The 27,950-nt window shown below is 36.3% G+C and overlaps 2 protein-coding genes across 2 annotated transcripts in view; both read left to right on the top strand.

Moving 5' to 3' along the window:
* Positions 1 to 192: 192 nt before the first annotated feature.
* Positions 193 to 811, top strand: LOC102854575 (sperm-specific antigen 2-like). The gene is made up of 2 exons (XM_006878781.1): positions 193 to 403; positions 762 to 811. Exons 1-2 carry the CDS (start codon positions 193 to 195, stop codon positions 809 to 811), a joined length of 261 nt encoding a protein of 86 aa, XP_006878843.1.
* Positions 812 to 5,000: 4,189 nt separating this feature from the next.
* LOC102850477 (sperm-specific antigen 2 homolog) overlaps positions 5,001 to 27,950 on the top strand; it is a 38,444-nt gene continuing 15,494 nt past the window's right edge. Inside the window, exons 1-10 of the mRNA XM_006878949.1 lie at positions 5,001 to 5,019; positions 5,405 to 5,461; positions 8,131 to 8,170; positions 8,258 to 8,356; positions 9,497 to 9,705; positions 10,523 to 11,223; positions 18,728 to 18,800; positions 22,624 to 22,712; positions 24,256 to 25,452; positions 27,100 to 27,177. Of these exons, the coding sequence (XP_006879011.1) occupies positions 5,001 to 5,019; positions 5,405 to 5,461; positions 8,131 to 8,170; positions 8,258 to 8,356; positions 9,497 to 9,705; positions 10,523 to 11,223; positions 18,728 to 18,800; positions 22,624 to 22,712; positions 24,256 to 25,452; positions 27,100 to 27,177 (2,562 nt within the window). The remainder of the gene's footprint in view (positions 5,020 to 5,404; positions 5,462 to 8,130; positions 8,171 to 8,257; positions 8,357 to 9,496; positions 9,706 to 10,522; positions 11,224 to 18,727; positions 18,801 to 22,623; positions 22,713 to 24,255; positions 25,453 to 27,099; positions 27,178 to 27,950) is intronic.

The following is a 27,950-nucleotide window of genomic DNA, read 5'->3' as shown; positions in this document are numbered from 1 at the left end:
AGCGCTGGGTCTCCTCCCCCTCCCTCCCCTTCCTTCCCTCCCTCCCTGTCCCCTCCTCCTCCTCCTCCTCCCGCTCCCGCTCCCCGGGCCCCCAGCCCGGCCGGGCGCTGACAGCAGGGGCGGGGGGTCCCCGCTGCCGCCGCCGTGTCTCGCACAGGCTTCGGCTGGGGTCGCGGAGCCCCCGGCGCGGTCATGGACCGGCCCCTGGCGTCGTCGGCGGAGGCGGAGGAGGAACTGGAGTGGCAAGTGGCGAGTCGAAGGAGGAAGGCCTGGGCCAAGTGCCGCGGCTCCTGGCAGGCGTCAGAGACGGAGGATCTGTCCACAGAAGCGACGACGCAGGACGAGGACGAGGACGACGAGGAGGACCTCCCCGGCGCGAAGCTGCCGGCCGCCGCGGGGAGAGGTCGGTGCGCCCTGAGGGGCTGCAGCGGCGACGGGGCCAGGGAGGTGCGGGCTGGCGGGCGGGGGAGCCCTGGCGCACCGGGGGGCGACTTCTCTGGGCTCTGGAAGGGCCTCCCGTGATTGATAGCCGGGCGAGAAGGGGACACTTGCGACCTTCAGGCGCGCGCCTTTGCCAAGGCGTCTCGAGCGCCCAGACAACCCAGGTGTCACCTGATTTCCCTTTGGATGGGGACTAAGATGTGTTGCTTCGGCTGCGCTTTGTGCCCTGTATATCTGCCCTCTTAGGAGGGTCCAGGTTGATCCTGCCGCCAGAGGCCCTTAGGGGTCCGTAACGCGCTGTCTCCCGCTCTGCCCAGCAGGAAACGTGCCCAACGAGAAGATCGCGATATGGCTCAAGGACTGCCGGTGAGTCCTCGCCCCGGGAGACGCGCAGCTGGGACGCAGGGCTGGGTGACCCGGGCCCCGTCCTTGTGGGTCTCGTGGCTGTTTCTAAGCTCTTAACCGGAAAGTGAGCCCGCGGATAGCTTCCTCCTTTAAGCAATTAGAAATGGAAGTACTGAGACTGCCGATGGTTTGGTGACTAGACTAGGACTTCAGCTGCTCATGCGTACCTTTAACCCTAGAAATCAGAAACCTGTAACAGATGGATAACTATGCCTTGTTATATACGATGGGAGCCCAATATTTATTTGAAGGCATTTCACAGTATGTTTTATTTTACTCTTGGCATCTACATCTGGCATCTAGTCGCCTGACTTTCATAGGAGTTGTAGACGACTTTAATTTACATAACTACACTAACTGGGCTTTAATTTTATTTCTGTGCCTTAATTCTGTTTGGGGAGCTATTAAAACTAGCAGACTTTGTTCTTGTGGTTTGCATGTTGGCCTTGGATTTGTCAGATGGCTCTGGAATTCACAGAAGGGGAATAGCGCTTTGAAGGCATTCAGTCTGTATAAATCTGTTTAGTTACGTGCTTTGGCAACTGGTACAAAAACGTTTGATAAAATACAGAGGAGATGAATCATATCGCAAGTAAATCTGAGTGCAGTAAAATATACTTGTTTTATATTTTAATAATTTTTCTCCAGTGTATTTTTTAGTTATTAAATCCCCTCAATATTGTAACTTTTGATGGTGTTTGCTTCTGAGCAGATTTTTGCTTTTTCATATGTTTTCATCTTGATGTTTTGTATATATGCCGGAGTTAAAGAAGACTTTTTCTCCCCTAATGACATAATTCAACATTGGCTGCTACTGGTGCCCTGGTGGCACCGTGAGTTAGGCATTGGATTGCTGAGGAAAGGTTAGGGGTTTTGAACACACTAGGCTCTGACAGGAAGATGAAAGGTTTGATCCCATGAAGATTATAACCCTCCTAGAGGGTGACTCTGAGTTTGAATTGACTCATCTGCAGTGAGCTTTATATTGGTAACCTGTTTTGATGAACTTACAGAAGCATTACTGAAAATAACAGCAGAGCTCCTTAACTTTTATTGGGCTGTCATAGACAATTCTGAGATGAAAAGAAATAAAGAGACTTGTCTGGTGGTGCTGTAGTTATAGCACTTGACTATCAGTTCAAAGGCTGTTGGTTCAAGCCCACCAGCTGCTCTGAGGAACAGTGATGTGGCAGTGTGCCTACATAGAGATACACAGCCTGGACAACTGTACGGGCAGTTCCCCCCTTTTCTGTTGGGATTCACTTTCCAGCAGTGAACTTTGTTCTTTTTGTTCTTTCTGAAGAAACAGCAAGACAAATACATTACTTGAAATCCTTGAAATTCAGATTAAAAATCAAGTGCTAATTCAGCCCTCTGTTTCTAAATAGGAAAATATGGCCTCGTTCCACTGAGAACATGGATCAAGAAATCATTAAGTGTTCTTGTATGGTTTAATATTGGGAGTCATATGTGTTCCAGTATTATTTGTTAAATATAAAAATGAATGAAAATTTAAAAGCTTGATACTTTAAATAAGAATATATAGGTGAGATTCTGTGAAAAACAGTATCTTTTAGGTGTCTTCTTAGCAATGTGTCTGAAAAAGATTTTTTTTTTTTTAAAAAAAAAAGATATTTTGTTACAGGGCTTGCAAAACTTCCAGTCTTTGACTTGATTTAAATCCAGGACTCAGTACAGTACTGAGTTACTCCTGATATTTTAACATAATGTTACAATTCTAAATAAGTTTGTCATATTTCATTGTTTAAATTCAAGTATTTATTTAGAAGAATTAAAAATATTAAGAGCAAGAGAAGAATTATTGTTAACTTATGTATAGGAATTAAGGTAGTGTGAGACAATATCAAATAGACAAGAAATAAGTCAATTTTTAAAGTACATCTGTTAAGAAAAATACAACAGGTAATTGGTGGCCTTTACTCAATCATTCTTGTAGATTTCTGTTAATCTTGATTTGTGTAGGCAGATTTTGAAGACTATTGCTGCTTCCTCTAAAGTTTCCTCCTTGTTCCCTATAATTGCACTTATGCTACACAAAGGTGGCATTCATTTGTACCTGGGAAAGCTAGAACAATTAGTCTTTTAGAGTTGGCCATATTATTATAGGTATGACTCGTAGGATATGTGCAACTGCACTCTTTTTTTTTTCTTAAAGTAGCAATTTTCATTTTCTCCAAGAGTTGTGCATCTCTGTGTTTAGCAGTTACAGACAAAATGACGAGAGAAGATATTGCTTCCCCTGATAAAGATAAATTCTTAGACGTTCTTTGTTTTCCATATCCAGAATAAAGATAGCATGTTTTTCCCCTGAAAGAGTCATTTATTTTTTTTTTTCCTAAGTGGACACAAATGACTTAAATTAGCATCTCAGCCCTAGTAGAATTTTTGCAAGCATTTGCAGTGAGTCAAATATGAGTGAGAGCCTTGTTTTTGAAGATTTTAAATTATATTTTATTTTTTTGCCATTTTCTGTAAGTGTATAGATTAGTGCAAACCTCTCTTTAAGGAGTTGGCGATGTTTTGGCCTAATTAGGAAAGCAGCCATGAGAGAAGATAAACTACTTTTTAAAAGCATAAATTAGAGTTATATAAAATATATACAAAAACTTAGCTCAGAGATTTAGTAATGTCTTTATGACAAATGTACTTTTTTATATTTTTAATAATAATTTTCAGGGAACTGTTATTGCTTCTATATGCTGATTGCACAAATATTTAACATTTAATTGGTATTTTTAAAATATTTCTTTGATGTTTAATTAATAATTATTTAATTTTCTGATTAGTATGAATTTGTAACGGGTAAAAATTATTACTGAAGAAAAATTCATATCACAAATAGAAAGAAATTTTTCCCCTCACTATAATTCAGTTTTGAAAAAGAAAGTATTTTCTATGTAAAGGAGACATTTCCAAACGTTGTGTTTTTGAACTGTAAAAATGTGCAAGCAATTTAAACAATGGCTACTTGTTCTTGATATTGATTCTCCAGGTTGATTTTGTAGTAATTTTAGAAATAAGTGAAGACAAATTATTTTTCAGTTTCAACTCAGAAAGTGAATCTTTTAACTTTTCTATTTCAATATATAAATATCAGCAATAGATAATTTATTCAGATGCACTTTGAGGATATATGAACCGTTATTTCTTGCTAGCCTCTGATTTTTTACTTTTTTAAGGTTAAATTGTCTACTATTGAATATTTTCTTCTAATTCTGTTTCCAGGTTTTGGGAAGGGGTTGAAGGGGAGACTTAATTTTCTTAATACCTGTTATCATTGTCTTTTTCTCTCTTTCTTTTGTGAAGAAAATACCAATTCATATACTTTGTAATTGCTGTTCTTTTAATTGCTGGCAGATCAGACATGTCATTAAATCATTCCTGGCAAACTGACTTAAGGATAGATACTTGCTTAGTTTGTGAGATGTTACTTATGTAATCCACTTGCATTCCTTTTGTGTTTTGGGAGCAGAGTTAAATGGTGATTAGAAGCTTGCTTAGCTAGAACACTTTAGGTAAGATTGTGTAGCTCTCCAGATGTCTTCTCAAGACTAAGGCTTGTCTCTTATTTCCATGTGGTTTCAGGACACCTTTGGGAGCCTCACTGGATGAACAAAGTGGTAGTACACTCAAAGGTAATAGAATATTGCTTTTCTAAACCTATTCTTTATAAGGACCTTTTTCATTTCTTCTTTGGATGAAAGTATATATATGAATTTTAAAAGTGATGTTTATGTTTATTTAAAAAATGCACATTTAGTACCAGAAGCCAGAAGGGGGAGACCTTGTCTTGACCATAAAACAGTTAGGAATTTACTCAAAATTGCAAACCTTTCTGTAATGTGGAATTTAAATACAGTTGAGACATAATGATTAAATATAGAAATAAGGGAAGTATGTTTAAGAAAAATATGTAACAAGTTAACTAGGTCACCTTTAGTGAAACATTTCTTTGCTTACGTTAACTCAGATTGCCACACCTGACATTTTACCACCTGGGGAAGACAGAATTTCTAAAGTTCAAAGTACAACAAGAATGTGCAGGTAGTGGCAAGGCGTATAAAAAAAACATTTGCAGTGCCGGGAACATGTAGGTTGAGCTCTCCTGACTTGATGTGAGAGGGGTAGGAGGAATGACTGCTCCAGAGTGTGGTATCCATGAAATTCTTGGGCAAGTTGTGTTATCTAATTGAACATCTTAAAAAGAATAAGTATGAAATAGCTTACCTATCAATTTCTGAGAACTTTACCTGGCTGGGAATCATGGTTTCTTAAAATTGTATCAGAGTAATTTTTGAGTACATTGTTGTTGTTGCTGTTGTGTACCACTGAGTCAGAGCCAACCCATAGATGACCCTCTGGCAGGTTTTCTGAGGCAGTAATTTAATTTCTGAGTACATTATGTGTCTTAAGTATCTCACTGTATCTTAGGAAACATTTTACGTAATTAATTTAACCAAAACAATGATTTTGTGTATGGGAGTGGGAAAGAATAAAACGCCAAAATAAATTGTAAGTTTTCCAATCTTTCTTTCAGGTGTGCTTGTGAGAAATGGAGGAAGTTTTGAAGATGATTTGTCACTTGGAGCTGAAGGTTGGTTTGTGTGAAAGAATCAAGTTTTGTTTTTTTTTCGTATATTTCATTGAAAATATAAAAAATATGAGAAAGTGGAGTGATTTCAGATTTAGGATTTTCAGAGATAAAATATCTTAAAAATGGCTCAGACATATTTCATAATACCCTCTGTTTTTATGCTGATGATCTAGCCTGTTGACTGCATGTATTGTTAACTGTAAAAACCAATGTAAAATGTACCTATGTCTTCCTTGGATTTAAATACTTAAACTATTTGGGGGAAGAATTGTTCTATAGAAGGAAGGAAGCTTAAATATTTATACATGAGAAAACCAAATTGAAACTTTTTAGTGTGAAGTAGCTTTATGTCATACAGCTACATCTTGTCTTTCTTTCTCTTTGCATTTGAGTGCCTCCTGTGTTTTTACTCTTTTTTTCTCCCAGATTTTAGAAGATTAAAAGACAAAGATAAAATAGCTTAGTTAATAGAATCAGGCATCTTAATGCTAGTGTCTATCCCACATTCCATTAGCTTATTAAAAGTGTATTCTATGTTTAAATTTTCACAGATTATACAATCTTCTCCTTGGGATTTATAATAAAGCATTCCAGCAATATAAATTAAGATTTTTGTTTTTATATTGCCTGTTTTACTGGTATATTGAAAGTTGTATTGTAGCTTTCTGAATGTGTTTTACTTCATTTGGTTAAGTACATTATTGGCAGCAGAGTTACTGATGTGTGTTCTAAAAAAGATAGTTAAGGATTGTATTAAATATTTTTAAATAGCTGCCTGATAACAAGTGAATTTAACCCTTTTGCTGTTTTGCTATTTTTGAATCAGCATTAATCTATGCAAAGTAGATTATTTATTTATAACTCTCTACCCTTGAAAGCTTGTAGGACAGAATTGCCCCATAAGATTTCTTGGGCTGGGATCTTTATGGCATGTGACTTCTACATCTGCCTTCTGAGGATAGTGGTTGGTGGAGTCCAGCGATTGACCTTCTAATTACCAGCTGATCACTTAACCACTCCACTACCAGGGCTTTGAGACAGGACTGAATTCATTTCATGGTTGGATTTATTTCAGTGTACCATTGAAAACTCTAGGTTATCAGATTGTATTGGTTTTTGTTATTTCTGTTAATAGACTTTGAAGGGCTAAAGTCTATAAAGGCAGAGTTTACAGTTTTCCAGTCAGTACATTTGAGAATGTGCCCAGTCCCTTAGTGAAATGCATGTCAGTATTGCTGTAAATAATTCTTTTGATACCTCCTTTGGTAATTTATTAGTACTGAATGATTTAATTGGCAGCCAGACCTAAAGGGAATCATATGAAAGCCTGGTGTTATTATGCTTAATGAAAATTATTTCAAGGCTATTTTCATTTGTTAAGTATTGATTGCTAAGTTAGGCATCTTTCTAGGTGTTGGCTATACAGAGAAATTTAAGAAATAGCCATGACTGTATGTGTATAGATAGATAGGTAGAGAGAGAGAGTGCGCGCACACACGTGCACGTTCTGGTGGCTCTTGTGGTAAGCAACACTGAGGTGCACAGTTCAAATCTGCAGGAGGAAGATGCACAGTCTCCTGTGTGACTTACTGCCCCTGAAAACCTGCTGGAGGGTCAGTTAGGGGTCGATTCTGACTTGATGATGTATATATGTGTGTGTATTTTAGTTCTGATCTGTAAAGACAAATTATATATAATCAAATGTGGTGAAATGGATATGCATAGAATTTTATTTTTATATTTGTCTATAAATGCAATGACTATGACTTATTCTAAAGTAACATTAATATTAGAAGTTAATTTATCTTAAAATGAAGCGTGCTATGATCAGTAGGATTTTTTAAAATTAGGTGAAGGAAAAAGAATTGGAGTAACTTTTAAATTGTGAAAAAGTTCTAAATTAATGTATATTACTGCCACTGTAATGCCAACTCATGGCTTGTTCTCAAAATACTCTTCCTCAGAAGTTTTAAGTCTAGTAATTAGTATCACATATACCACGTAGTTGTAGCAACTGAGTCATACTCAGTTTGATGGCACCTAACAGCAACATGCCACATATGTCCTCCTTATCTTCTTATTACTTTTGAAACCATTAAACTCAGAAATGGAATTATCGTCAGGTCTTTATATCTTAAGCACTCAAGTGGAAGTATTTCTAGGTTGCTATAGAACAGAAAGGCCCCACATGTTACATTACCTCTGTCGTTCTCTTAAGGATGCAGATTTAATGAAATAAATAAGAATTGGGCATATTAGACATTTTGCTGTGGTATTGTAGCTTGTTTTCTTGATGACTCTATCATAGAACAGATCATCGCCAGGTTACAGACATTAGATTTAAGACAACTTGCTTAAGTTTAATGTTAAACTTAACACTTGTCTTTTAGCGTTACATAAATGTATCCTCACTTGGAAATTATGAAATCCACCCTTACGGACAACAAACTCCTCAAAATCGTTTCACTTGCTTCAGATGTACCTTTTAAATTGTTGAGGAGGCTCTGGCTTCTCCCCTGTATCTCCCCTCTGCTAAATAAAACTAAAAAAGAACCATATACTTAAAGATACAGGAACAAATCTCATTCATAATCAGCATTAAGGGAATGGCCTCATGTAGTTACAGTACTACTAACAATTGTCCTTATTTTTATTCTTTTTGTCTGTAGCCAACCACCTCCATGAAAGTGATGCTCAAATTGAAAACTGGTAAGTAGCTGTGCTTGCTTATTTTCATTTTAGAAGTGAAGAGCGTTTGTGAAAACAAAGTTTTACATAATTTGATTGTGTTTCTAGCAATAATAGCTTGGCCAAAGAGAGAAGACTACAGTTTCATCAGAAAGGGAGAAGTATGAATTCCACTGGATCTGGGAAAAGCAGTGGGACAGTCTCAAGGTAACTTAGGAGAAAATAATGATGGACGATAGATACTGTGTTATCCATTACCCCCTTTTACCAATTTGAAGTCAGAAGGAATCTAGAAATGTTTCCTGTGTGGGTATAACTGATGGGAGGGGCTTATATAAAAAGTTGAGATTAAGTAAAAAGCAACAAGTATGGATGGTATAAGGTGCTGCTAGAACCCAGTGTGAATGTTGTGAGCCTTGGCAACCATCTAAAAGAGGAACTTGTATAGTGGAATAACTTCTTCTAGAGGACCCAAACTCCCTTTCTCTCTATCTGCTAGAACTTGAATCAACTCTGATAAAAATTCAGATAAACCTTTTTTATTTTCAATGTTAACCAAAGATTTTGGAAATCTTTAAGTGAGGTAATAAATGTGCCTGTTAATCAGTCTTAAATAGTAAACAAATTACTATATTGAAATATGAGTATTTTCCCTGATGTCAGTTGAAATAAGCTTCCTGTTCAAATTCCATGTCTGACTTTCCAGTTTTCCTCAGTGACTCTCAGAAAGCTTGGACTACTACTGATACAAGAAGGTTGAACTAATAGTTTCATTCTTAATGTAACTGAGGCGGGAAGTTACTTTTCTGTTTCGCCTTCTCTTTTTACCTTACTCCTCCTACTTCCTGAGTGGAAGTGGCTAGAAGAAAAAGGAAAGTAAGCTCCTCCCTCACTTTCTTGAGAGCAGATGGTTACCTGAGATCAGGTATTGTCTCTTCTAGGATAGCCAAAGATTGCAGAGAAGCTCAAGTTCTGTCTAATTCATAGAGTATTTGCGCATTTAACCTAATTGGGCATCTGTTTATTCTTTGTTCATCTTCCTTTATCCTCTAATTATTTTAGCTGCTTAAGAGCAGTCTCTTAAAATGACCAAAAACATAAGGTGAGGATGTGTCTAGACTCAGTATATTCTTCCAGATTAGCTTTCTACCATCAAAATAGTTTACGAGAATGGACTGTTTAGTACACAATGTATAATGATGACAAAATAATTGTTAAAGAGCTGAGTTGTAGAGAAAGATTTTACCAAAGGAAAGCAAAACAGTATATTCATTTATAATGTAATGTGTATTATACATTTTTACATTTTGATTTGGTTTTTTATTTATTTATTTATTTATTTTGTAGTGTTTCTGAATTGTTGGAACTTTATGAGGAAGATCCTGAAGAAATTCTTTATAATCTTGGATTTGGACGAGATGAACCAGATATTGCTTCTAAAATTCCATCAAGATTTTTTAATTCATCATCATTTGCCAGAGGGATAGATATAAAAGTATTTTTGAGTGCTCAAATGCAACGGATGGAAGTAGAAAACCCAAATTATGCTTTAACAAGTAAGGTTTTTAAGTGGTAATAGATTACTTTTTATATTCTTGTGTCTATGACAAGATTGTTTATAGCCTAACAGGTTTCTAAAAGTGGCATTGGAGAGATAACTAACTAATGAGTTTTAAAATAATCACATAAAATCTGGATAACCATTTCAATAAAATAGAATCAAGCTAAATGACAAAAAAAATCCAAAAAACTTTGGTTTTTTCTTTTCTAACCCACATTGTTGTACTTCCAGCTGTATCTTTGTTTTGTTAACTGATTAATTACCTCCTTTTTCAGCCACCCTTCACAGTTATTTACTCCTTTAAATGTTACTATAACATTTTTGCAGAACCTAATACATATGTTTACTTATTTTCCTCAAGAGAGAAAGGGACCTTATAAACATTAAAGGAAGTCAGCCAATTGCATGTACTTATATATAAAGTATGTTTTTGCCCCCCTCTTGTTGACCAGTGTTTCCAAAAAATGGGGGCCTTGGAGGATGAATGGAATATCTTTCAGAGGCCTATGAGTTCCTCCCAAGTTGTTATAAAAGACAAGATTTTTTGTAGTATCTTATGAAAACTTTTAAAGAGCTTTAGTGGAATCTGAGAACTAAAAAATAGTTACAGCTGTAGATCAATAGTCCTTTCTTGTTTTTTATGCTTTCTGCTTATTTCTGATTTTGGAAGAAAAATAAGCAATCTAAATTTATAGCAAACTTCTGTGTCTTCCCACTTTTTTAATTTGGAGATTCTGAGTTAGGTAAGAACGGATCATTTTTTTGTAATTTAAATTTAATTACTGAATTATATTCAATTTTTTCTTTTGTAGGTCGTTTTCGTCAAATTGAAGTGCTTACTACTGTGGCCAATGCATTTTCTTCATTATATTCCCAAGTCTCTGGGACTCCTCTGCAGAGAATTGGAAGTGTGTCTTCTGTGACCTCAACCAAGGAGACAGACTCCCCTCCTCCACCTTTAACTCGAAGTAACACTGCAAATCGTTTAATGAAAACACTATCAAAACTAAATTTATGTGTTGATAAAACAGAGAAAGGAGAAGGGAATAGTCCTTCCCCAACAATGGAAAAAGGGAAGGCTGTAAATGTCATAGCGATGGAAGAAAGTGTTAATAAAAATGATCAAAAATCTCAAAAAATGATAAAGAAGAAAGACTCAGCTTTCTTGTTGGCTACAGTTAAAGAAGAAACATCAGGTATCTCAGCAACTATTACTGAGAGTGCTGGCAGTGATAAACTTTCTGATGAAGCAAATAGTACCTTGAATGAAGAAACTGAAGGTGTACAAAATAAAGCACCTCAAGGTCAAGAGAATAGACAGGATGATGAGGAACCTGGTGTCCTAGAGTCTGATTTAAATAGTGACTTTAACATGCCCAGCCACAGTGAACTAGAGCATAACAGTGAGCTGAAAGATACGTCCCTATCTGAACCAGAGCCATGTGCGCCACTGACGAACCCATCCATAAGAAATATAATGGTACAGCAGAAGGACTCCTTCGAAATGGAAGAGGTAAGTAAAAACTAATGAGACTTTCATAGCGAATTAGAGTTTATCCCCTAACAAATGAAATACATTTTTACAAAGTGGCAAAAAGTGTTTGTAAAGTGATAAATGACTACAAGATTTATACTAGAAAAAGTTAACCTTCTAGTTTTGATTTTCAAGTTCTTCATTTTGCATTTCACAACCAAGGTTTAGGACTATCATGTCAAGGTAGTGGGATAATTCGTCACTTTTTCTAGAGATACTCCATTAGCTGAATTTGACTTTTAACCTCCTTTTCCTCTCTCAGGTTAAGATTTTGATACTCAAAAAAACCATGTGTGCCTGTATTAACATTCAAACCAATATTGCATAACAGTTAAAAGCAGAGGTTTTGAAATCAAATAGTGGGTTGAGCTCTGTATTTGCCATTGAATTGCCATGAACTTTGGGGCAAGGTTTTCTTAGCATAGCTCAGTAGTAAGGATAAATGTGAAGAAAGCTTTGAGGCTAGGATTTGATAAAGGCCTGGAAACAGTGTGAAGATTCTGTGTTTCTGTAGGAAAGGAAGGGAAAGTTGAAGCATTGAAAAGCAAAATAGATTTTATTTGCAGATAACCATTTTTTGTTCCACTTAACTCAGTGCTGCTCCTGATAATTTATGTTTAAGTTCGAGCAACATGAGAGAAAGATACTCATTCTGGTGAGATTCAGATCAAACAACTCTTGAGTAGCAGGAACTGATTCCATAGATTGGGACAGGAAACTCAAGTTTACCGTGCTTTACCTTTTGGCATACACTGTAGTAAGCTCATGAAATAATTTCTTTATTCTATGAGGATAGTGGTCTTATGTGACAAGTGGGGAAAGTGAGGTATATTTGTCCTGGTAAAGAGTATGACTCTTACTTAAAACAAAGATTCCTTTTAGTAATACTTCCAATAGTATTACAATCACATAGCATAATTTTAGAGAATTTGAAAATGAGATTATTAATTCATCTCATAAATGCCCTCTCTAGGTAAATTTCTGTCAAAGTAGTGAAGATTTTTTTGTTTGTTGATATTTTCCTTTTTTTCTGATCTGTAAATATATCTCTTAACTATAACTAAGGGAACAAAAGTAGTTCTTTGGAATATTTTTATTGTTTCTTGTAAACTTTGTTTTAATTCCAAATATTTCTCATTTTTAACAGAAATCATCATTAAAACTCTTTTTTTGCTCCCTTTCATTGTTTCATTCCTTTTAAATTTTGTTTTGGTCTAAAATTGCCCTAGCACTCATAATTTAAAAAAAAAAGATTCCTACCTTTTATTACAGTGTCTTCTGTGGAAATCAGTTTCCTTGTTTTACTTCAGTAGCAAATTAAATGTCTAAACAAATTTTGCTCAGTAGTTGCAAATTTAATATTCTTGACTGATTGAAGGCATTCTTAACATGTATATTTCCAAATAAGGCAAAGAAGTTCCTTAGGGAGGTCTGGTGGCCTAGTGGTAAGAAATGGCACTGCAATTCTGAAGGTACACAGTTCAAATACACCAACATCTCTCCATGAGAGAAGGATGGTCAGTCTCCTCCAATGTGATTAGCTGCCTCTGCAAGCCCTCTGGAGGGTGAGCTGTGGGTCAATTCCTACTCCATGACTTTTTAAAATTTCACTTTCAGATTATTAAGCTATTAAACCATAAAAGTTCTTTGAAATTTTTAATAATGTTAGATGCACTTGGATAAAAAAATTAACATTTAATAATGGTAGAATATCAAACTCTCTAGTTTGGGGTTTGTTTTTTTTTCCTCTCCCGTGGCTGGCAAGAGTAGTTAAAAAAGTAATGTGAAATTAGAATGAGAATATTTTAAGGTGGAAAATTATGAATGTGCTTTGGTAATTGAAGAATATTGGATTTGTGGGTTTTTTTCTGTAAAGAATATATAGTCATTATAGCTACAGTAGGGTGCTTTGGTGGCCTAGTGGTAAGGAGCGATGCTTCCAACCCAAAGGCATGCTGTTCGAATCCACCAGCTACACTATGGGAAAAAAGATGGGCAGTCTTCTCCCTTGTGAAATACTGCCTTTAAAAACCTGCTAGAGGGATATCTATGGGTCATTTCTGACTCAGAGGTAACAACAGCAACATTGTAAATATGGACAGTTTTGAGATTACTAAATCCTGGTTCTTCAGATACACTTAAAATATGCAGAAATAAAATTTAGAATGGTTTCTATCCCTTAGGGAACTTTAAAGAGAGTTTATAACAATGAATAAAGAAGGGAAATATTATGTTATTTTCATTTCCTCTTCTCTCAAGCTTGATTTGAATCATATTGACAAATGAAGAGAACAATCTTATTAAAAGCAAACTTTCAGATCCTATTCAAAGTGGGTTGTTATTTTATTATTTTTTTAAAAGTCCCTTTCCGTTGAGGTTTTATTCCTATTGGGAATTTTCTTCCTGTAAAAACAACGAGTACATATAAGTGAGAGCTCACTGTGTCCCTCAGTAAGCCAAGTCTTAACAGACCTTCAAATCCTTTGGGGTAGAAGAAAATGTTGCAGTTGTGGCTTTGTGCATGACGCTGTCCTGTCCTTATGAGGGAACAGGTAAGAATAGTTAGGAGGGAAAATAGACTGGTTACCAGGAGTAAGGAGAGGGAGGAAGTACATAGATGTAAAGAGAGTAATGTAGTCGATGAGACTGATCTAGGCCTGTGAAAATGAAAGTGGAATTTCTTGGATTGACTAAACATACTCCCAACACTATTTCTCAATTAAAAATTAGTTTGCTTTATTAAAAATTATTTTGTAGACTTTTAAGGTCATTTAATTTTAAGAAGTCTGAAATCTGTAAATGTCTGTGCATGGATTCTTAATAATTTGCCTGGATAATTCTTGGTTTTCTTGAATGCCTTATTTTGAAGGTGTCATGGTAGCGCTGGAGCCATGGATTAATAATATGAATGATTCATTAAACTAAAGCAACTTAGTCCACAAGCAGTTCTTTTAGGCGTGAAGGTGAATTTCTTCATACTTAACTGTAAGAGGAAGGAGAACTTCCGTTTTCATTTATCTGCAAAATTTATTCTTTGTCTTCTCATTTTATAACTTTATGTCCCAGTATAGCCATTGTTTAATACATACAATATTTTTCAAATTTCTGAAGTTTGAGTAAGTGCCTAGTCTTGTCTTCACACTGAATGCTGCTTTGTGTACAATATCTCATTACTTCATTTCAGCTTTTGAGTCTCAGTATTCTATTCTGTTACATGTACTGGCTTAAGTGAAAATATTCTCAAATCAGGCGATACTTGACAATTGTTTACATTTTTCCCTTTGGCCTTACAGATTTAACTATATGCTTTCTGAAGGAACAGATTGTCCACAGTCATGCATGACACATATAAGAATACCTGTTACCTCAAAGTGCAGTAACAATGAAGTTTGTTACTTAATTTTTACCCGAGAGACCTAAGTTAGCTGACCTAAATTAACCTAGAAATTAACTGACAGTAAAAATAAGCTGTATATGTGAATGTGTAAAATTTAAGGAGTTCTCCCCAGCCCCCATAAAAGCTTAACAAGAAATTTTAGAATGAGGAATAACTAATACAGAAAGGGATCTTGGATGACATTGTTGTGAGGTGCTCTTGAGTCAGAACTAACTCAGGGCTAACCCTGTGAATTACACAGGAGATTGATTTCCTGTCTGTCTTCTGTGGAACAGCGGGTGAATTCAAACCTCAAGTCTTTGGGTTAGCAGCGCAACTCCTTACCACTAAGCCACCAGAATACCCCTTAATTAAATTAAGGCTTCCTTATTTTTACAAATGAGGAAGTGCTTCTTTGTTTTTAACATTTGATGTTAATAAACAGCAGTACCTGTGTCCTGTCTTCTGAGGGATGTGATATTCCTTCTGATACTGGTCTCACTGGGAGAGGATGCAGTCAGTCAGCACACCTAGGGAGTGCAGCAGGCTGGTGGGCGTGGCCTCCCCTCAAACTAATTTACTGTTTACTGAGCATTTTTACTTTACAATCTCTTTGGATCATTAAGGACCTGTGAGATGGGCATTTTAATCTTTATTTTACATTTGAGAAAACACATGGTTTGCACAGATAATAATTATTTGAAGGTGTTTACAAAGTAAGTGGAATGGCTCGAACATGAATTCAGGTGTTTCTAAAACTTTACTACTTTTGACTAAGTCATCTATCTGATTTGCTGAAGGTCCATTTGGTTGTTAAGAATTAAACAGTGGATAAGAACTCACATTACCTGACATGTAGTCTTATACTACTTCTTTAGGAAATTAGTGTTTCCCTTTGAATTGTTTTGATATAATGTTAGAACTGCAGTTTCTAAAGCCGTCGTGTGATTTTAAAAAGAAGCATACAGTGTCTTTTTGATTGAGGGCCAACTGAGATAGAACATCCTTATATTGGCTTTTGTATCAAACTCAATATGGGCCATCTGAGATAGAACATCCATATATACTAGCTTTTGTATCAAACTCAATATAGTAAAGTGCCTAAAAGATTCATCTTAGTCATGAGAAATAATACAAATGTTAATAAAATAGGTACATGCTGTGTTAACACTTTAAAAGTATATTTAAAATCTAGAAACCTAAATGTCTGAATTATTTTAAAGCTATTTTCATACATCATCAATGCCAAAACACTGGAACCAAATGATTAATTTTGTTTCAGTGGTTATTTTCTTTTTCATGTTATTTTTTAAAAATTATGTTTTTCTGGCATAATATATTGAACTCCATTATCAGTCACTTATTTCAGATACCAATATCTTGCCATTCTTGCTATTTAATGAAAGTCAGCTTATAACAAATGTCTAATTCATCTGAGAATTTGAAACTAATGAAGAGAAAATCTATCATGTAGACCTAAGTTCTATATAAGATTCATAGTTTGCTGATGCTTCTCATCTCGGATTTGACTGCCTTTTGTGCACAATTGTCATCAGTCAGAAAACAAGTAAGCAGAGAAATTCCACTGTTGTCACTAACATATCTGTTTCTTCCCAAATGGTAACATTATCCCTAATAAAAGAGAATAAAAGTGATACTTGTTTGAATAATTTTATCTGTAAATTAATGACTTTTTCCATCTTCCCCCACCCCTTCCATTAATGGTTACAGTAAAAAGAAAGAGTAGATGTTTTTCCCCATATAGAGTAGTATCTTGAAGGAGACTTCTGTTCACTAAAGTCATGCTGGGCAGTCTCCTCTCGTATGATTTATTGCCTCTAAAACTCACTGGAGTTGGCCATTGGTCCATTCGATGACTTGTTGGTACATAACAATCACACATATAAAGAAAATGTGATAGGTCTATACTTAAAAAGGAGAGATTTTAAAAAAGAGATTATAATTTGGCTGTATCATAATACTGTGCCTAAAAGTTGAAACTGCTTGAATATAATTAAGGAGACATTTGGGGTTTTGCTCCACTTTATGGGTCTCCTTGATATTTCCTTTACAGAAAACTTTCTGTAATAGGCTAGGCCTGAGTAATGACTAATAATAGATCTTTTGTTGAATATAAAAAGAAAACGCATTTTGTTCTCTTCTACACAAAACAATGGTTTTCCTGTTGAACTTGTGTCTGCTGCTTTGAAGAATATGATTTTAAATAGCCAGAATAATATCATCTATGTATCTGATTTAGTGGTAATTGTTTTAATATAACTTTTTTGTTTTGTTTTGTTTTGGTGTACTTCTGATATTCAAAGATACGAACTTATGTTCTTCAAATTATGTGGAACACAGCACAAACCAGAGTCGATTTGAAATTGAGTAATAAGAATTTTTGACCTTTGACCCATTTTTCATGTCAACTTTCATCAACATTCTTAAAAAGGTATTTCTTACGCTAGTACAACAACCAAAATTCTGCCTAACATTTATTTACACAGATAATTCAAGTTTGAGTAGCCTACATTAAAACCGAAACCACCCAAATCATGACCACTGAGTAGAACTGCCCATCCATCAGTATTTTACTCTGTTGTAGTAGATAGAGCTGTTATCACTCGCTGATTCCTTTATGGTACCTGACAACAAAAAAGTCTTTACCCTAGCTGAATGACACCATCCTTTCAGTTAGACTCCAGGTGCTTTCATAGTACAACAGCCCTATACCTGCTCTATCCTGAGCCAAGCTCATTGTCTCTGACCTACACCTACTCCCATTACCCCAGTCACTGAGTCAATCCGTCTCTTCTAGGGGCTTTCTCTCTTGTACTCCCAAGCATGACATCCCTCTCCAAGGACTGGTATGTCCAAAGTATGTCAGATGAAGCTTCAGAATCCTTGCCTCTAAAAACCAAAACCTCACTGCTGGTGAGAGAAGACTGTCTCGTCTGTTTCCCTGGAGCCTCTGGTGGATTTGAACTTTAGACTTTTTGCTTAGCAGCTCAATAGTTTATCTAATATACCACCAATGTTTATAATACTTGGCTTTTATTTACTGTTTTAAATACCAGTCATTAGAAGTTAAAAAGTTGACTGTTGAGTTAACTTTGTTAGACCAGAGAGAGTATTTGGAGAGTGAAGGTATAAAAGAATCTGTAAATTTCCAAATTGGTATTTTGGGGGGCAGTGGGGGGGGGGGAAGAATAGCACAAATGGACAGCTTTTGTGGATTTGACATATTTTTTAAACACAGTTTTCAGGAAAAAAATGTATGTAAGACACTTGAGTTCTGAAATGAATCCTTTTTTTCTATTTGTATCTTTCAGTTTATATCAGAACCAAACTCTTACACATTAGTGGATACTGATAGGTGAAAATTTAAAAAATTTTAGAAAATTGTATAATGGGAGTATGATTTTCCATTGTTGAAGGTATCTTCACCATGTGCCAGTCCTGATCTCCTGCCATCCTTTTTGTTCCTGTAGGATTAGCCCTACACATCACAATTTAAAGAACTTTTGCTTATTTTTCCATCTAATAACAACTTTTTTAAAAACAATGAAGTAGGGCAGACATTCAGTAATTTTCTCTCTGCTAGTTTCTTACCTGTAGTGTTGTTCTTAACTATTTGGTGGTTGTTATGTGCCGTTGAGTCCACTGCAACTCATAACAACCTGATTTTGAGATATGTTGTCTTGCCTTACACATTCTTTTCACTTGTCAACTATCTTGTTATCTTATATTTCTCATGACAGCACTGAATAATCCATCTATTTTTTTGCACTTACTAACAGATGTCTGGTAGTAGCAAAGGCTGCAATGGTTAAATGTGTCTGCTTGCTGGGCCATGATTGGTTTGGCAGTTATGTAATGATACGGTTATCTCTAGGTTGTGATTTAATATGGTTGTCTTGATTTCTCACATAACTCTAATTTTGAGTAACTGTTTAGTCTTTGGAACCTAATCCTCTTGGTTAATGAATACAAAGTAAATTTAAATGTAAAATGTTTTGGTGCCAGTTTTAGCTATTTTTTAAATAAATTGCTATTTTATTAATTTCTTTAAAAATAGCTTAGTTTTATTTTGAATTTCTTCCTTAGATTCAAAGTACAGAGGGGGAGGCTCCTCATGTTCCAGCTGCATACCAGCTAGGTCTGATCAAATCCAAAAGAGGTATGTATTAAAATATCCAGTAGTATCAATTGTGTTACCAGTTGATTTGCGAAAGGGATCTTATCAGCATCTAAAGCACCATTACATGTAGGAAGAGCAAGAATACAATCCTATACCTTTCATTAGTATTTTGCTATAGAATTTTTCGTATTTTTATTTACATTCTTGTTCATAATCAAAAGTAATTTGGTTATTATGTACTAACCTCTTCACATAAATCTGTGTACCCTTAATATCTTCAGCTCAGCATAAAGGCTAATATAGGAAGAAGGAGAAGGAGTGGCAGGCTCAGGCCATCTTTTACACTGTTACGATTGAAAATATTCTTGGATGATCTTGCATTATTTAAATACAGCTCCTAGGTATAAACCATAAATATGCCTCTGGAAAAACACCAATCTCTCAGCAATAGCTAAACCTAGTGAAATTAAATTCAAACCATGGAGATCAAAGGTGAGGAAGTGGAGAGACCCAACTGTTCTTCTCATTAATTAATTATTGACCAAAGAACTTTTGAATCCATTCCTTTGACTTTAAAGTTGCAGCAGGAAAAAAATTGTCCAATCTTTAAATTCACAAAGCTTTAGAGATTTAAAGGAAGGAAGAGAGGAAGTAAAGAAGTTAAAATGACCACCGAAGGTGGGACTGTTTATTTTTAAAGCTACACATGCAGAACCACCCTATTTTTTTTTTTAAACAAAGTTTCATATGTATGTTCCTGGAATAGGAAATTATATGTTTGTTCTCTTCTGATCACTGAAATTACTTCATAAAAGGTGATTTGCATACCATTTTTCTCTTATTGCAATATGATACAGAGAAACAAAAAGCTGCTCTTCTCTCTAGGTCACTACAATTCTGTCCAGACACAAAATGAGCTTTTCTATTTCATTTTCTTTCCCCTTGAAGTGCATAAAACCACATGCATATCTATTTCTGGACTTCATCAACATTTCTGGAATGAAGTTTCTTCTGTGTTCAGAGCTGTAAGTTATAAAGCAAAAAGTCTATGACTACCAAAGAGCCTATGCCTTAAGTGGATAGACAGGGAATGTTTTGGAAAAAGCAACTTACTGTGTGTCAAAAGACATATAAACGACAGTAAAATTGAGGGTCTTTTCAAGACAAAGCTCAATGAGTGTAGAAAGAGGGAGTTTGCTTTATATTACATCTGGGTTTCTTCCTCCTTTTAACACTGAATCTCTTATTTGTGGTAGCAAAGCAAAAATGTTACCATTTTCAGATTGTCATAAATTAAAAATAAGATGACTGTATGTAGTCATGGGAGAGGGGAACAAATAGAGTGTTTTAGCAATTAGGGAAAGATAACCAATTGTGATAATGTGATATATAAGATTCTTAGTTTAATCATAATCACAGAATGAGAATCACTCTTACTCATTTCACAAGTTTGGTAAAAATACTTTGTACACTAACGGTAAGACTCTACAACACAATTTTATAACTATTATTTTACCTAGGATATAGCAAGCAAGTGGGTTACTTACATTTTCAAATACATGGGGTTTTATTGTTAATTTCAAAATAATACAGTTACTGTTTTTAATGAGAAAAATATCCCCTCCATTCATATTGCTTCTAGTTGAACTTGAAGCTCTAGTAGGATTGTTTTTCAAAATCAGGAGAGCATTAATTGATTTTGGATTTTATTCAAACATGCTATCTGCTTCTCTGTATAATTCAAATTAATTTAGTGCAGATTTGGTAAACACCGTTTTATTTAACCTGCTGTTTTTGAAGTTCTGAGAAACTTTGTTGTCGTCTGATGTTATTCCCTTAGTAAATAGACTATCTACAGGTCAGTCCCCTAGTGGTAATATTGAGGAGGGAATGTGATCATACCTGCTACGCTAAGGTGGCTTTATTTATTTATTTTGTTTTTAATGTTTTGACGACCAGAGAGAGTTCTGGTGTATAGTCCATAGGGAGTTGAGCTGCTGATCCAAAGATTCTTTGATTCTTGTGAATTCACCAGTTGCTCTCTTCAAGAGAAAAATACCATCTTCTCCCATATAGAATTTGTAGCCTCTGAAAACTTGGCTGGAGGGTCAGCTATGAGTGTGTTGTGACTTAATGGCAAAGAGTTAGGGTTTTGTTTATTTTTGTAATAATCTGCAATTAGAGCTTTTGAGACATGCTAAAGAGACAGATTTTATGTTTCTACAATTAGAATTATGTTAAATTTTTTTGACTCTCTACTGATAGCCTGTGGAGAGTTGTGCTGCAAACCCAAAGGCTGAGTTTTTCTGGTGGTTTAAACCCACCAATGAGGGCTCCTTGGGAGAAAGAGATACATTTTCTTACCATTTACTTTAAATCTCTGGAAACTTGCTAGAGGGAGTTGGAACCAACACAATGAGTTTGAGTGTTAGATTTTTTACATAAGGTAGTTGTTAGGAAAGAATTATTTCATATCTTACAAATCTCACTCACACATTGTTGTTGAATCAACCTAGTTATAGCTGACCCTTCAGTATGTTTTCAGAGGCTATAAATTACATGGCAGGAAATTATCTATTTTTACCCTGTGAAGCAGCTGGTGGATTCGAACTACCTGTCTTTGACAGAGCTGCTCCTTACCCACTAGGCCCCCAGTGCTCCCTAACAAACAATTATATTTGAATTATTTGAAAAATGAAAGACTTGGATTTACAGAGAAATAATTTATTGGTCTTCATTTATATGCTTGCATAAAAATGACTTCATTTACTATCTTATTCTTATTTTTAATTTCAGAACATAAGAACTTTTGCACACTATAACATGTTTAACCTTTCTAATATCAACAGTTAGCAGCTGGGGAATTCAAATTCCTGATCTTTTGTTTTTTGTTGTCGTTGTTTAATGCTGTTGAGTCGTAGACGACTCATAGTGACCCTATGAACAAACAGCCTGAGCACTGTTCGTACACAGAGTTTCCAGAGGCAAGCCATTTGGGAAGTGGATGCCGCTCCTGCTTCCAGGCTTGATTTAGTCGGGAAGCTCCAGCCAACACTGTCCACCATGGGTGCCCATTACCATGATTGGCACATCACTGTCACAGGCTTCAGCATCACAGCAACCACGAGTTACCTCTGTACAGCAACGCACAGACCAGCTAAAAGAATGTTTGACAGGAAGACAATTTGAACCTGGCCGAGGGCCACAGATGACAATCATCCACCTTCGGCTTGGTAGCACAGCTTCCTTCCACTAGGCCAGCATAGCTCTCTCTTGGTTGTCGTCATTGTTATTGTTGTTTAATGCCGTCGAGTCGTAGACAACTCATAGCGACCCTATGAATGAACAGCCTGAGCGCTGTTCGTACATAGAGTTTCCAGAGGCAAGCCATTTTGTTTAGGAACCTAATATGTAACCCACGATACCCTCAGGGCTTGTTAATATTACTTACATAGTCTAGATATCTTTGATACTTAAATATTTAAATATTTAGTCTTAGATTTTTTTTAATGAAAGTCACTTTGGAAATTATACTTTTGTGAGAGCTATTTTTTAAATTTTTTTTTCAGGCAGTTGTTCTCCAAGAATAAGTCACACTAATTATGTTTGCCAAAATGCAATAAAAATTATAGCTCAGTAACTAAATGCTCAAAATGTCTAATCAAAGGTTTAATTTTAGTTTTTGTTTGTATTAGAATGACCTGTTCTACTTTGTTATCAGAGCTTTGTGTACTATTCTAAGAAGGAGAAGTCTTTATTGTATATGATCTATCTTTTCTTGATTGTGTCTCTAATAATATAGCCATCATTGAAGGTTAGTAGTTTGTATAACTCCCTTCTTTTTTTTTTTTTTTTTTGGTAGATCATCTATTACGTACTGCAAGTCAGCATTCTGATAGTAGTGGTTTTGCTGAAGATTCAACAGACTTTCACTCCCTTAATCATCTTCAGGTAAATTTCTCTTTATAATAGGCTTATTATTATCTTCATTATAATGCAATTTTTTTTTTCTCCTATGGTTAAAAATTTGAAGACTGATCTGTCTAATCTTTTATCAGATGACAGAATAAAACTATGTTAGGGTGTAGAAAAATAATCAAAATTTTGCTTATTATCTAAGCATTTTAAATTTTTGGTTTGTAATTTTTATCTTTTTGTTATTGAATATTTATAAAATAGGGAAACAAGCTTTTCCTCTTCTCCCTTGTTTTATCTCAACAGTAAACAGATTATTGTAATCATTGACTTAGTCAGTCTGGATTTTTCTTTTAGTCATCATTCATTGTGTTTCAGCATTTCACTTACTTAATAACTAGCATTGTATGTGGGTTCATAGCTTACTATTCCTCAGACTTTTATGCTAGAATGTGTTAGATACAGCCTGGAAAAGAGGCACAACTTGATCTTCAAAGAACTTTTAGTCTAGGTGACACAAAACAATTTTAAGATTTTTAAAGAAACTTGGAATAAGGGAAGAAAATAACTTACAAAAGGAGCCATTGAGATCACAGGACTGATAGAGTATACAGACAAAAGATGTGTCTGAGGAAATTCTGGAAGATGGGAGTTGACAAGTCGGCAGGTAGAAGAGGAACATTCAAAGGAAAGTCATGGCCCTAAGTGTGAATAGGTAAGATTTTGCTTATTAGGAAATCTTTGGAGGAATGACTTTCAGTGGAATGGATGGAAAAAAAGACATGATTGTAAGTGGCTTAGAGAGTAAATTGGTAGAGAAGAAGCTAAGGAATGTATTTAGAGTATTTTTTTCAATGAAAAAGCTTCAGGGTAATCTCTTTTGCTTTTTTATGGCTAAGAGTTGAGTCTACAAGAGTCTCCTTACTTCTACAAAGGAGAGCTTACTCCTTCTCTTGTAGTCCAGAAAAGTCTGGGGCTGGCTGTAGAAAAGCACCCTAAACTTGAAGAGGACTGTTGAGAAGCCAAAGTACTATTTGGAGAAAGTAGCTCTGAAAAGACGTCCCCAGTCCACTGTTTCCCTTTTAGAGTGGAGAAAGGAAGGGTATAATGGAGAGAGGTATCGGAACGTTTATGGATGTTGAGAAAAGGGTGTTAAGAAGTCGCTTTTGCTTTTTTCCATGCTCACTGAGTCACTCCCATTTCTTCAAAGGCCAGTTTTGTGTTGGAAAGGGGAATTAAGGAAAATAGTGAAGGTCTTTATGACAGAGCGTGGAAAAAACTTCTTTTTCATTTTTATTACCAGTAAATACTTTTTAATCATTAACCTGTTTGACCTGATTTTGTATTCTTATTTTTTCAGCATAACTGTTTTCTTACTTATGTAATAACTAACTTTTTTTTTTTTTAATAACTAACATTTTGTGCCCATATATAGCTTGTAGAAGCACTTTGAGTCACACCAGACCCACAGCAGAGATAGTGACCATTGACCATATTCGTATAGAGAATCATCATATTAGCTGGTAGTTTTGTTCATGATGAGACTTGTATTCTTCATCTATACGTTTTCTTTTCACAGGTTCAGGAGTCTTTGCAGGCCATGGGGAGTAGTGCTGACAGTTGTGACAGTGAGACCACAGTCACTTCATTTGGGGAAGACCTTGTCACACCAACAGGTCAAGACCAGCCTTATTTTAATGAGTCTGAGGAGGAGTCTCGTGTCCCTCTTAAGAAGGGAAGAGAGAAAGTAGCAACGAGTGCTGATAAAAGAAAGTCAGAGAGCCAAAGTTTCCCTAAAAGTGAGACTGTTGAGGCTGGTGGGGATGAACTGTTCCCCTGTCGTCCAGAGGACTGCGTACCCCAAGTCACCAAAACGCAGGAGGATGCTTCTCCAGCCCAGAGAGTTGAGTTACCAAGGGAAGAAAGTGCTGAAAGTGAAGGGGATAAAATTAGTGAATGTGAATTTACCCAGTACAACACACATCATATTCTTAAGTCGTTGGCTTCCATTGAGGCTAAATGCAACGAAAAGGGCTCTGAGGAGACTGTGATGCCTACTCCCTCTTCTGTGGACAGAGTTAATACAGCTTTGCAAAGAGCTCAGATGAAGAGTCAGAGAGTAGGGCGTACACTGATAAAATCAAAAGATCTACTAAAACAGAGGTACTTATTTGCGAAAGCTGGCTATCCTCTGAGAAGGTCTCAGTCTTTACCTACCACCTTACTGAGCCCAGTAAGGGTGGTGTCTGCTGTCAATGTTCGCTTGTCTCCAGGAAAAGAGACCAGATGCAGCCCTCCTTCCTTCACCTACAAGTACACACCTGAAGAGGAGCAGGAATTGGAACAAGAAGTGACTGGGCCTGATGGCCAGTCTCTAATTAAATCCACTATTTTCATCTCTCCATCTTCTGTGAAGAACGAAGCAGCCTCCCCGAGTGAGGCGAACCAGCTGGAAGAGTGCCGCCATCGACGGCCTCCCTCCTGCTTGCAGGCTCCAGCGCCTATCTCACAGTCCACCTGCTCCCTTCACTCTGTCCCCTGCGAGTGGCCAGAGAGGCCGCTGTGTGAGCACATGAGGACTCTGAGCACTCATAGTGTCCCCAACATATCTGGCACCCCCTGTAGTGCTTTCTCTCCCCCTCTTGGGTGTCCTTACTCACATAGACATGCTGCCTGCCCCTACCGGCCATACCCTGTGAACCCACCTTCGGCCATCGAAATGCAGCTGCGAAGAGTGTTGCATGATATTAGAAACTCACTGCAGAATCTTTCACAGGTATGAGCAAAAGTCTATCTATATAGAAATAATTGATCCCACCACTTCTCACTTCATTGCAAAGCTAAGACCCAAGAGTTCCCTCATGAATCATGAAATACCTTAACTTCATTATCTTATGTGCCTAAATTTATCTTCCTTTATGCTTCCCTCCTACTTCAAGGGAAAAGCTGTAACTAATATTCATTTCTCTGTTCATAATCTCCCTAATTGGAGAGATTCTGCTCATTAAATATTATCCCTTTTTTCAGCCTGTCCTCCATTGCCTGCCTTTTAGCCAAGTCACTTGGTAAAATAGCCGCTCTTACTTAGAAGCCTCTGTGCAAAGTATTTTCTGTCTTCTCTTTGCCACTTGATGCTTTTATCACTTCTCTCTCATCTAAGCCCTCTTCCCCTTGGTGTCTACAGCAGCACACACTCCTTGGTCTGCTCCTACTTCTCTGACTAAGCTTTCCCTTCACCTACTGACTCCTGAAGCTGTCTCCCCCTGACATGGGAAGTAGTGCAGCCCCACTGATTCCTAGACTGGAGCTACTCCCGACCAGAAGACAAGCAGGTAAAGTGTGGGTATGAACAGAATGTGTCGTCATTTTTAAAATCACCACTCAAGATTAGTGAGTAGATTGGAAATAGCTCTCAGGAAACTGAAAACTAATAAGTTGTCTTCACATTGTGTATTTTACATTTTCTCTCCAGAAATCTAGAAATCTTTTTTCCTTTCTTGTTTATATTTAGACAATTGAGGAAGTTGTTTTTATTTTAGCTATTTTCTTTGCTTTGAATGCCCTAGTCTTGCCTTTCTTTGCTTTACCAAATCCTGTTCACTGTTAAGACTCAGCTCAGGTGTCACTACTGTTGGGGATACCTCTCAGTCATTAATTTTGACCTTTGTTTGATTGTTCGTTTCTACCTCAGCATTCCTCCTCTTTTTATATTAACGTATTATCTCCTTTCATAAACTATGAAAGCCCCACTTGGGCCAGGAGTGACCATTTTGGTCTTCACAGTCTCCAGCACAAGTATCTCTTGGATAACTCAAATATTTGAGAATGAATGTAAGACTGTTTGCCACAATCAACAGTTTCTGTAATCCCAAGAAGACATTTCCTGTTACTGCTGCATTTCTGAATTTTTGTTTGATTTCTTTGTTTTTCTGTGTTCTCAAGACTATATAAATCTTACGACACAGATAGGAATAAAAAAATTCCATGAGGACTTGAAGAGAAGCTGTCATAATAGGAATAGATAAAAAGTAATAAAATGAATGTATAAAACAATGGATATGAATTATTGTATGCACACTAATAAAAATATAGGGAAAGTGAAGATCTTTCATTAGTAAATGAGTATCACACATACTACAAATCTATAAAAAAGGCCATAGTTATGAGCTGTACTATTTTCTTTTCCCCTTTCTCCTCCTAAATTTAGTTAAACCTGGAAATAAGTAGCTACAGTAGGTAGCATCAGAATGGATTTATTTAGTTCCTGCTTTAAAATTTGAAGCAACCTTTATTTTTCATACACACACACACACCCCGCAAGGAAAATACACAAGCCCAAAACACTGTCTGTTTCGCTTGTTTGAGAATCTGGAGGTAGATGTTTTAACTTTGATTTTTTATTCTCTTTTTCCCTTTTCTGAAGTACCCTATGTTGAGAGGACTTGATCTTGCTGCTGCTCCATACAGTACCCAGAAATCATCTGTTCTACCTCTTTATGAAGTAAGTTCTTGCTTAAAACTTTGAGTCACAAAACAGTTTGCATGACAGAAGTATAAAATTTTTTTTTTATATATATTTAGAATACTTTCCAGGAGCTCCAAGTAATGAGGCGGAGCCTGAATTTGTTCAGAACACAAATGATGGATTTAGAGTTGGCAATGCTACGTCAGCAAACCATGGTTTATCATCATATGACTGAAGAGGAGAGGTAAAAGATCATTTTGTTTTAACGTAACACAGAATGCTTTACATTCCAAGAACTTTTGTCAACTGTTTCTTTTAGCTAGGTCTTATTCTTTTGTTCTGTACACTGTCTCTGCTTTTTTTAGCTAGGTCTTATTCTTTTGAACAGTACGCTGTATTTCCTTTTTTGTTTGTTTTTAACCAATGTAAATAACATTTGGGATAGTTATTCAATGAGAAAACTACTCTTCATTGGTAAAATGTATTGAGGAAGATGGTCGTTGTAATCGGTTGTTTAGTGTTAGAGATCCTTGTCAGGATAGAGGAAGAGTGAATGTTCGTTTTGGTGGTATACCTACTGCAGTTGCTCTTGTGCTCATATGTAGAACTCGGAATTTCAGTGCCTTCAGTTAGCTTTTATTCATTGACAATAGAGTTATGAGTAGGAATCCTTGAAATACTTCTCTCATGCTTTGTGCCTGTCACCTTACCGGTAGATATGAAGTTGATCAGCTCCAGAGTTTGAGAAATTCAGTTCGAATGGAGCTCCAGGACCTGGAGCTGCAGCTGGAAGAGCGCCTGCTGGGCTT

The sequence above is a fragment of the Elephantulus edwardii genome, unplaced genomic scaffold (assembly GCF_000299155.1).
Source record: "Elephantulus edwardii isolate Elephantulus edwardi_28Jun2011 unplaced genomic scaffold, EleEdw1.0 scaffold00001, whole genome shotgun sequence".
Lineage (NCBI taxonomy): Eukaryota > Metazoa > Chordata > Mammalia > Macroscelidea > Macroscelididae > Elephantulus > Elephantulus edwardii.
Note: the sequence above shows the minus strand (reverse complement) of the source record. Positions and strands in the feature narration are given on the sequence as shown.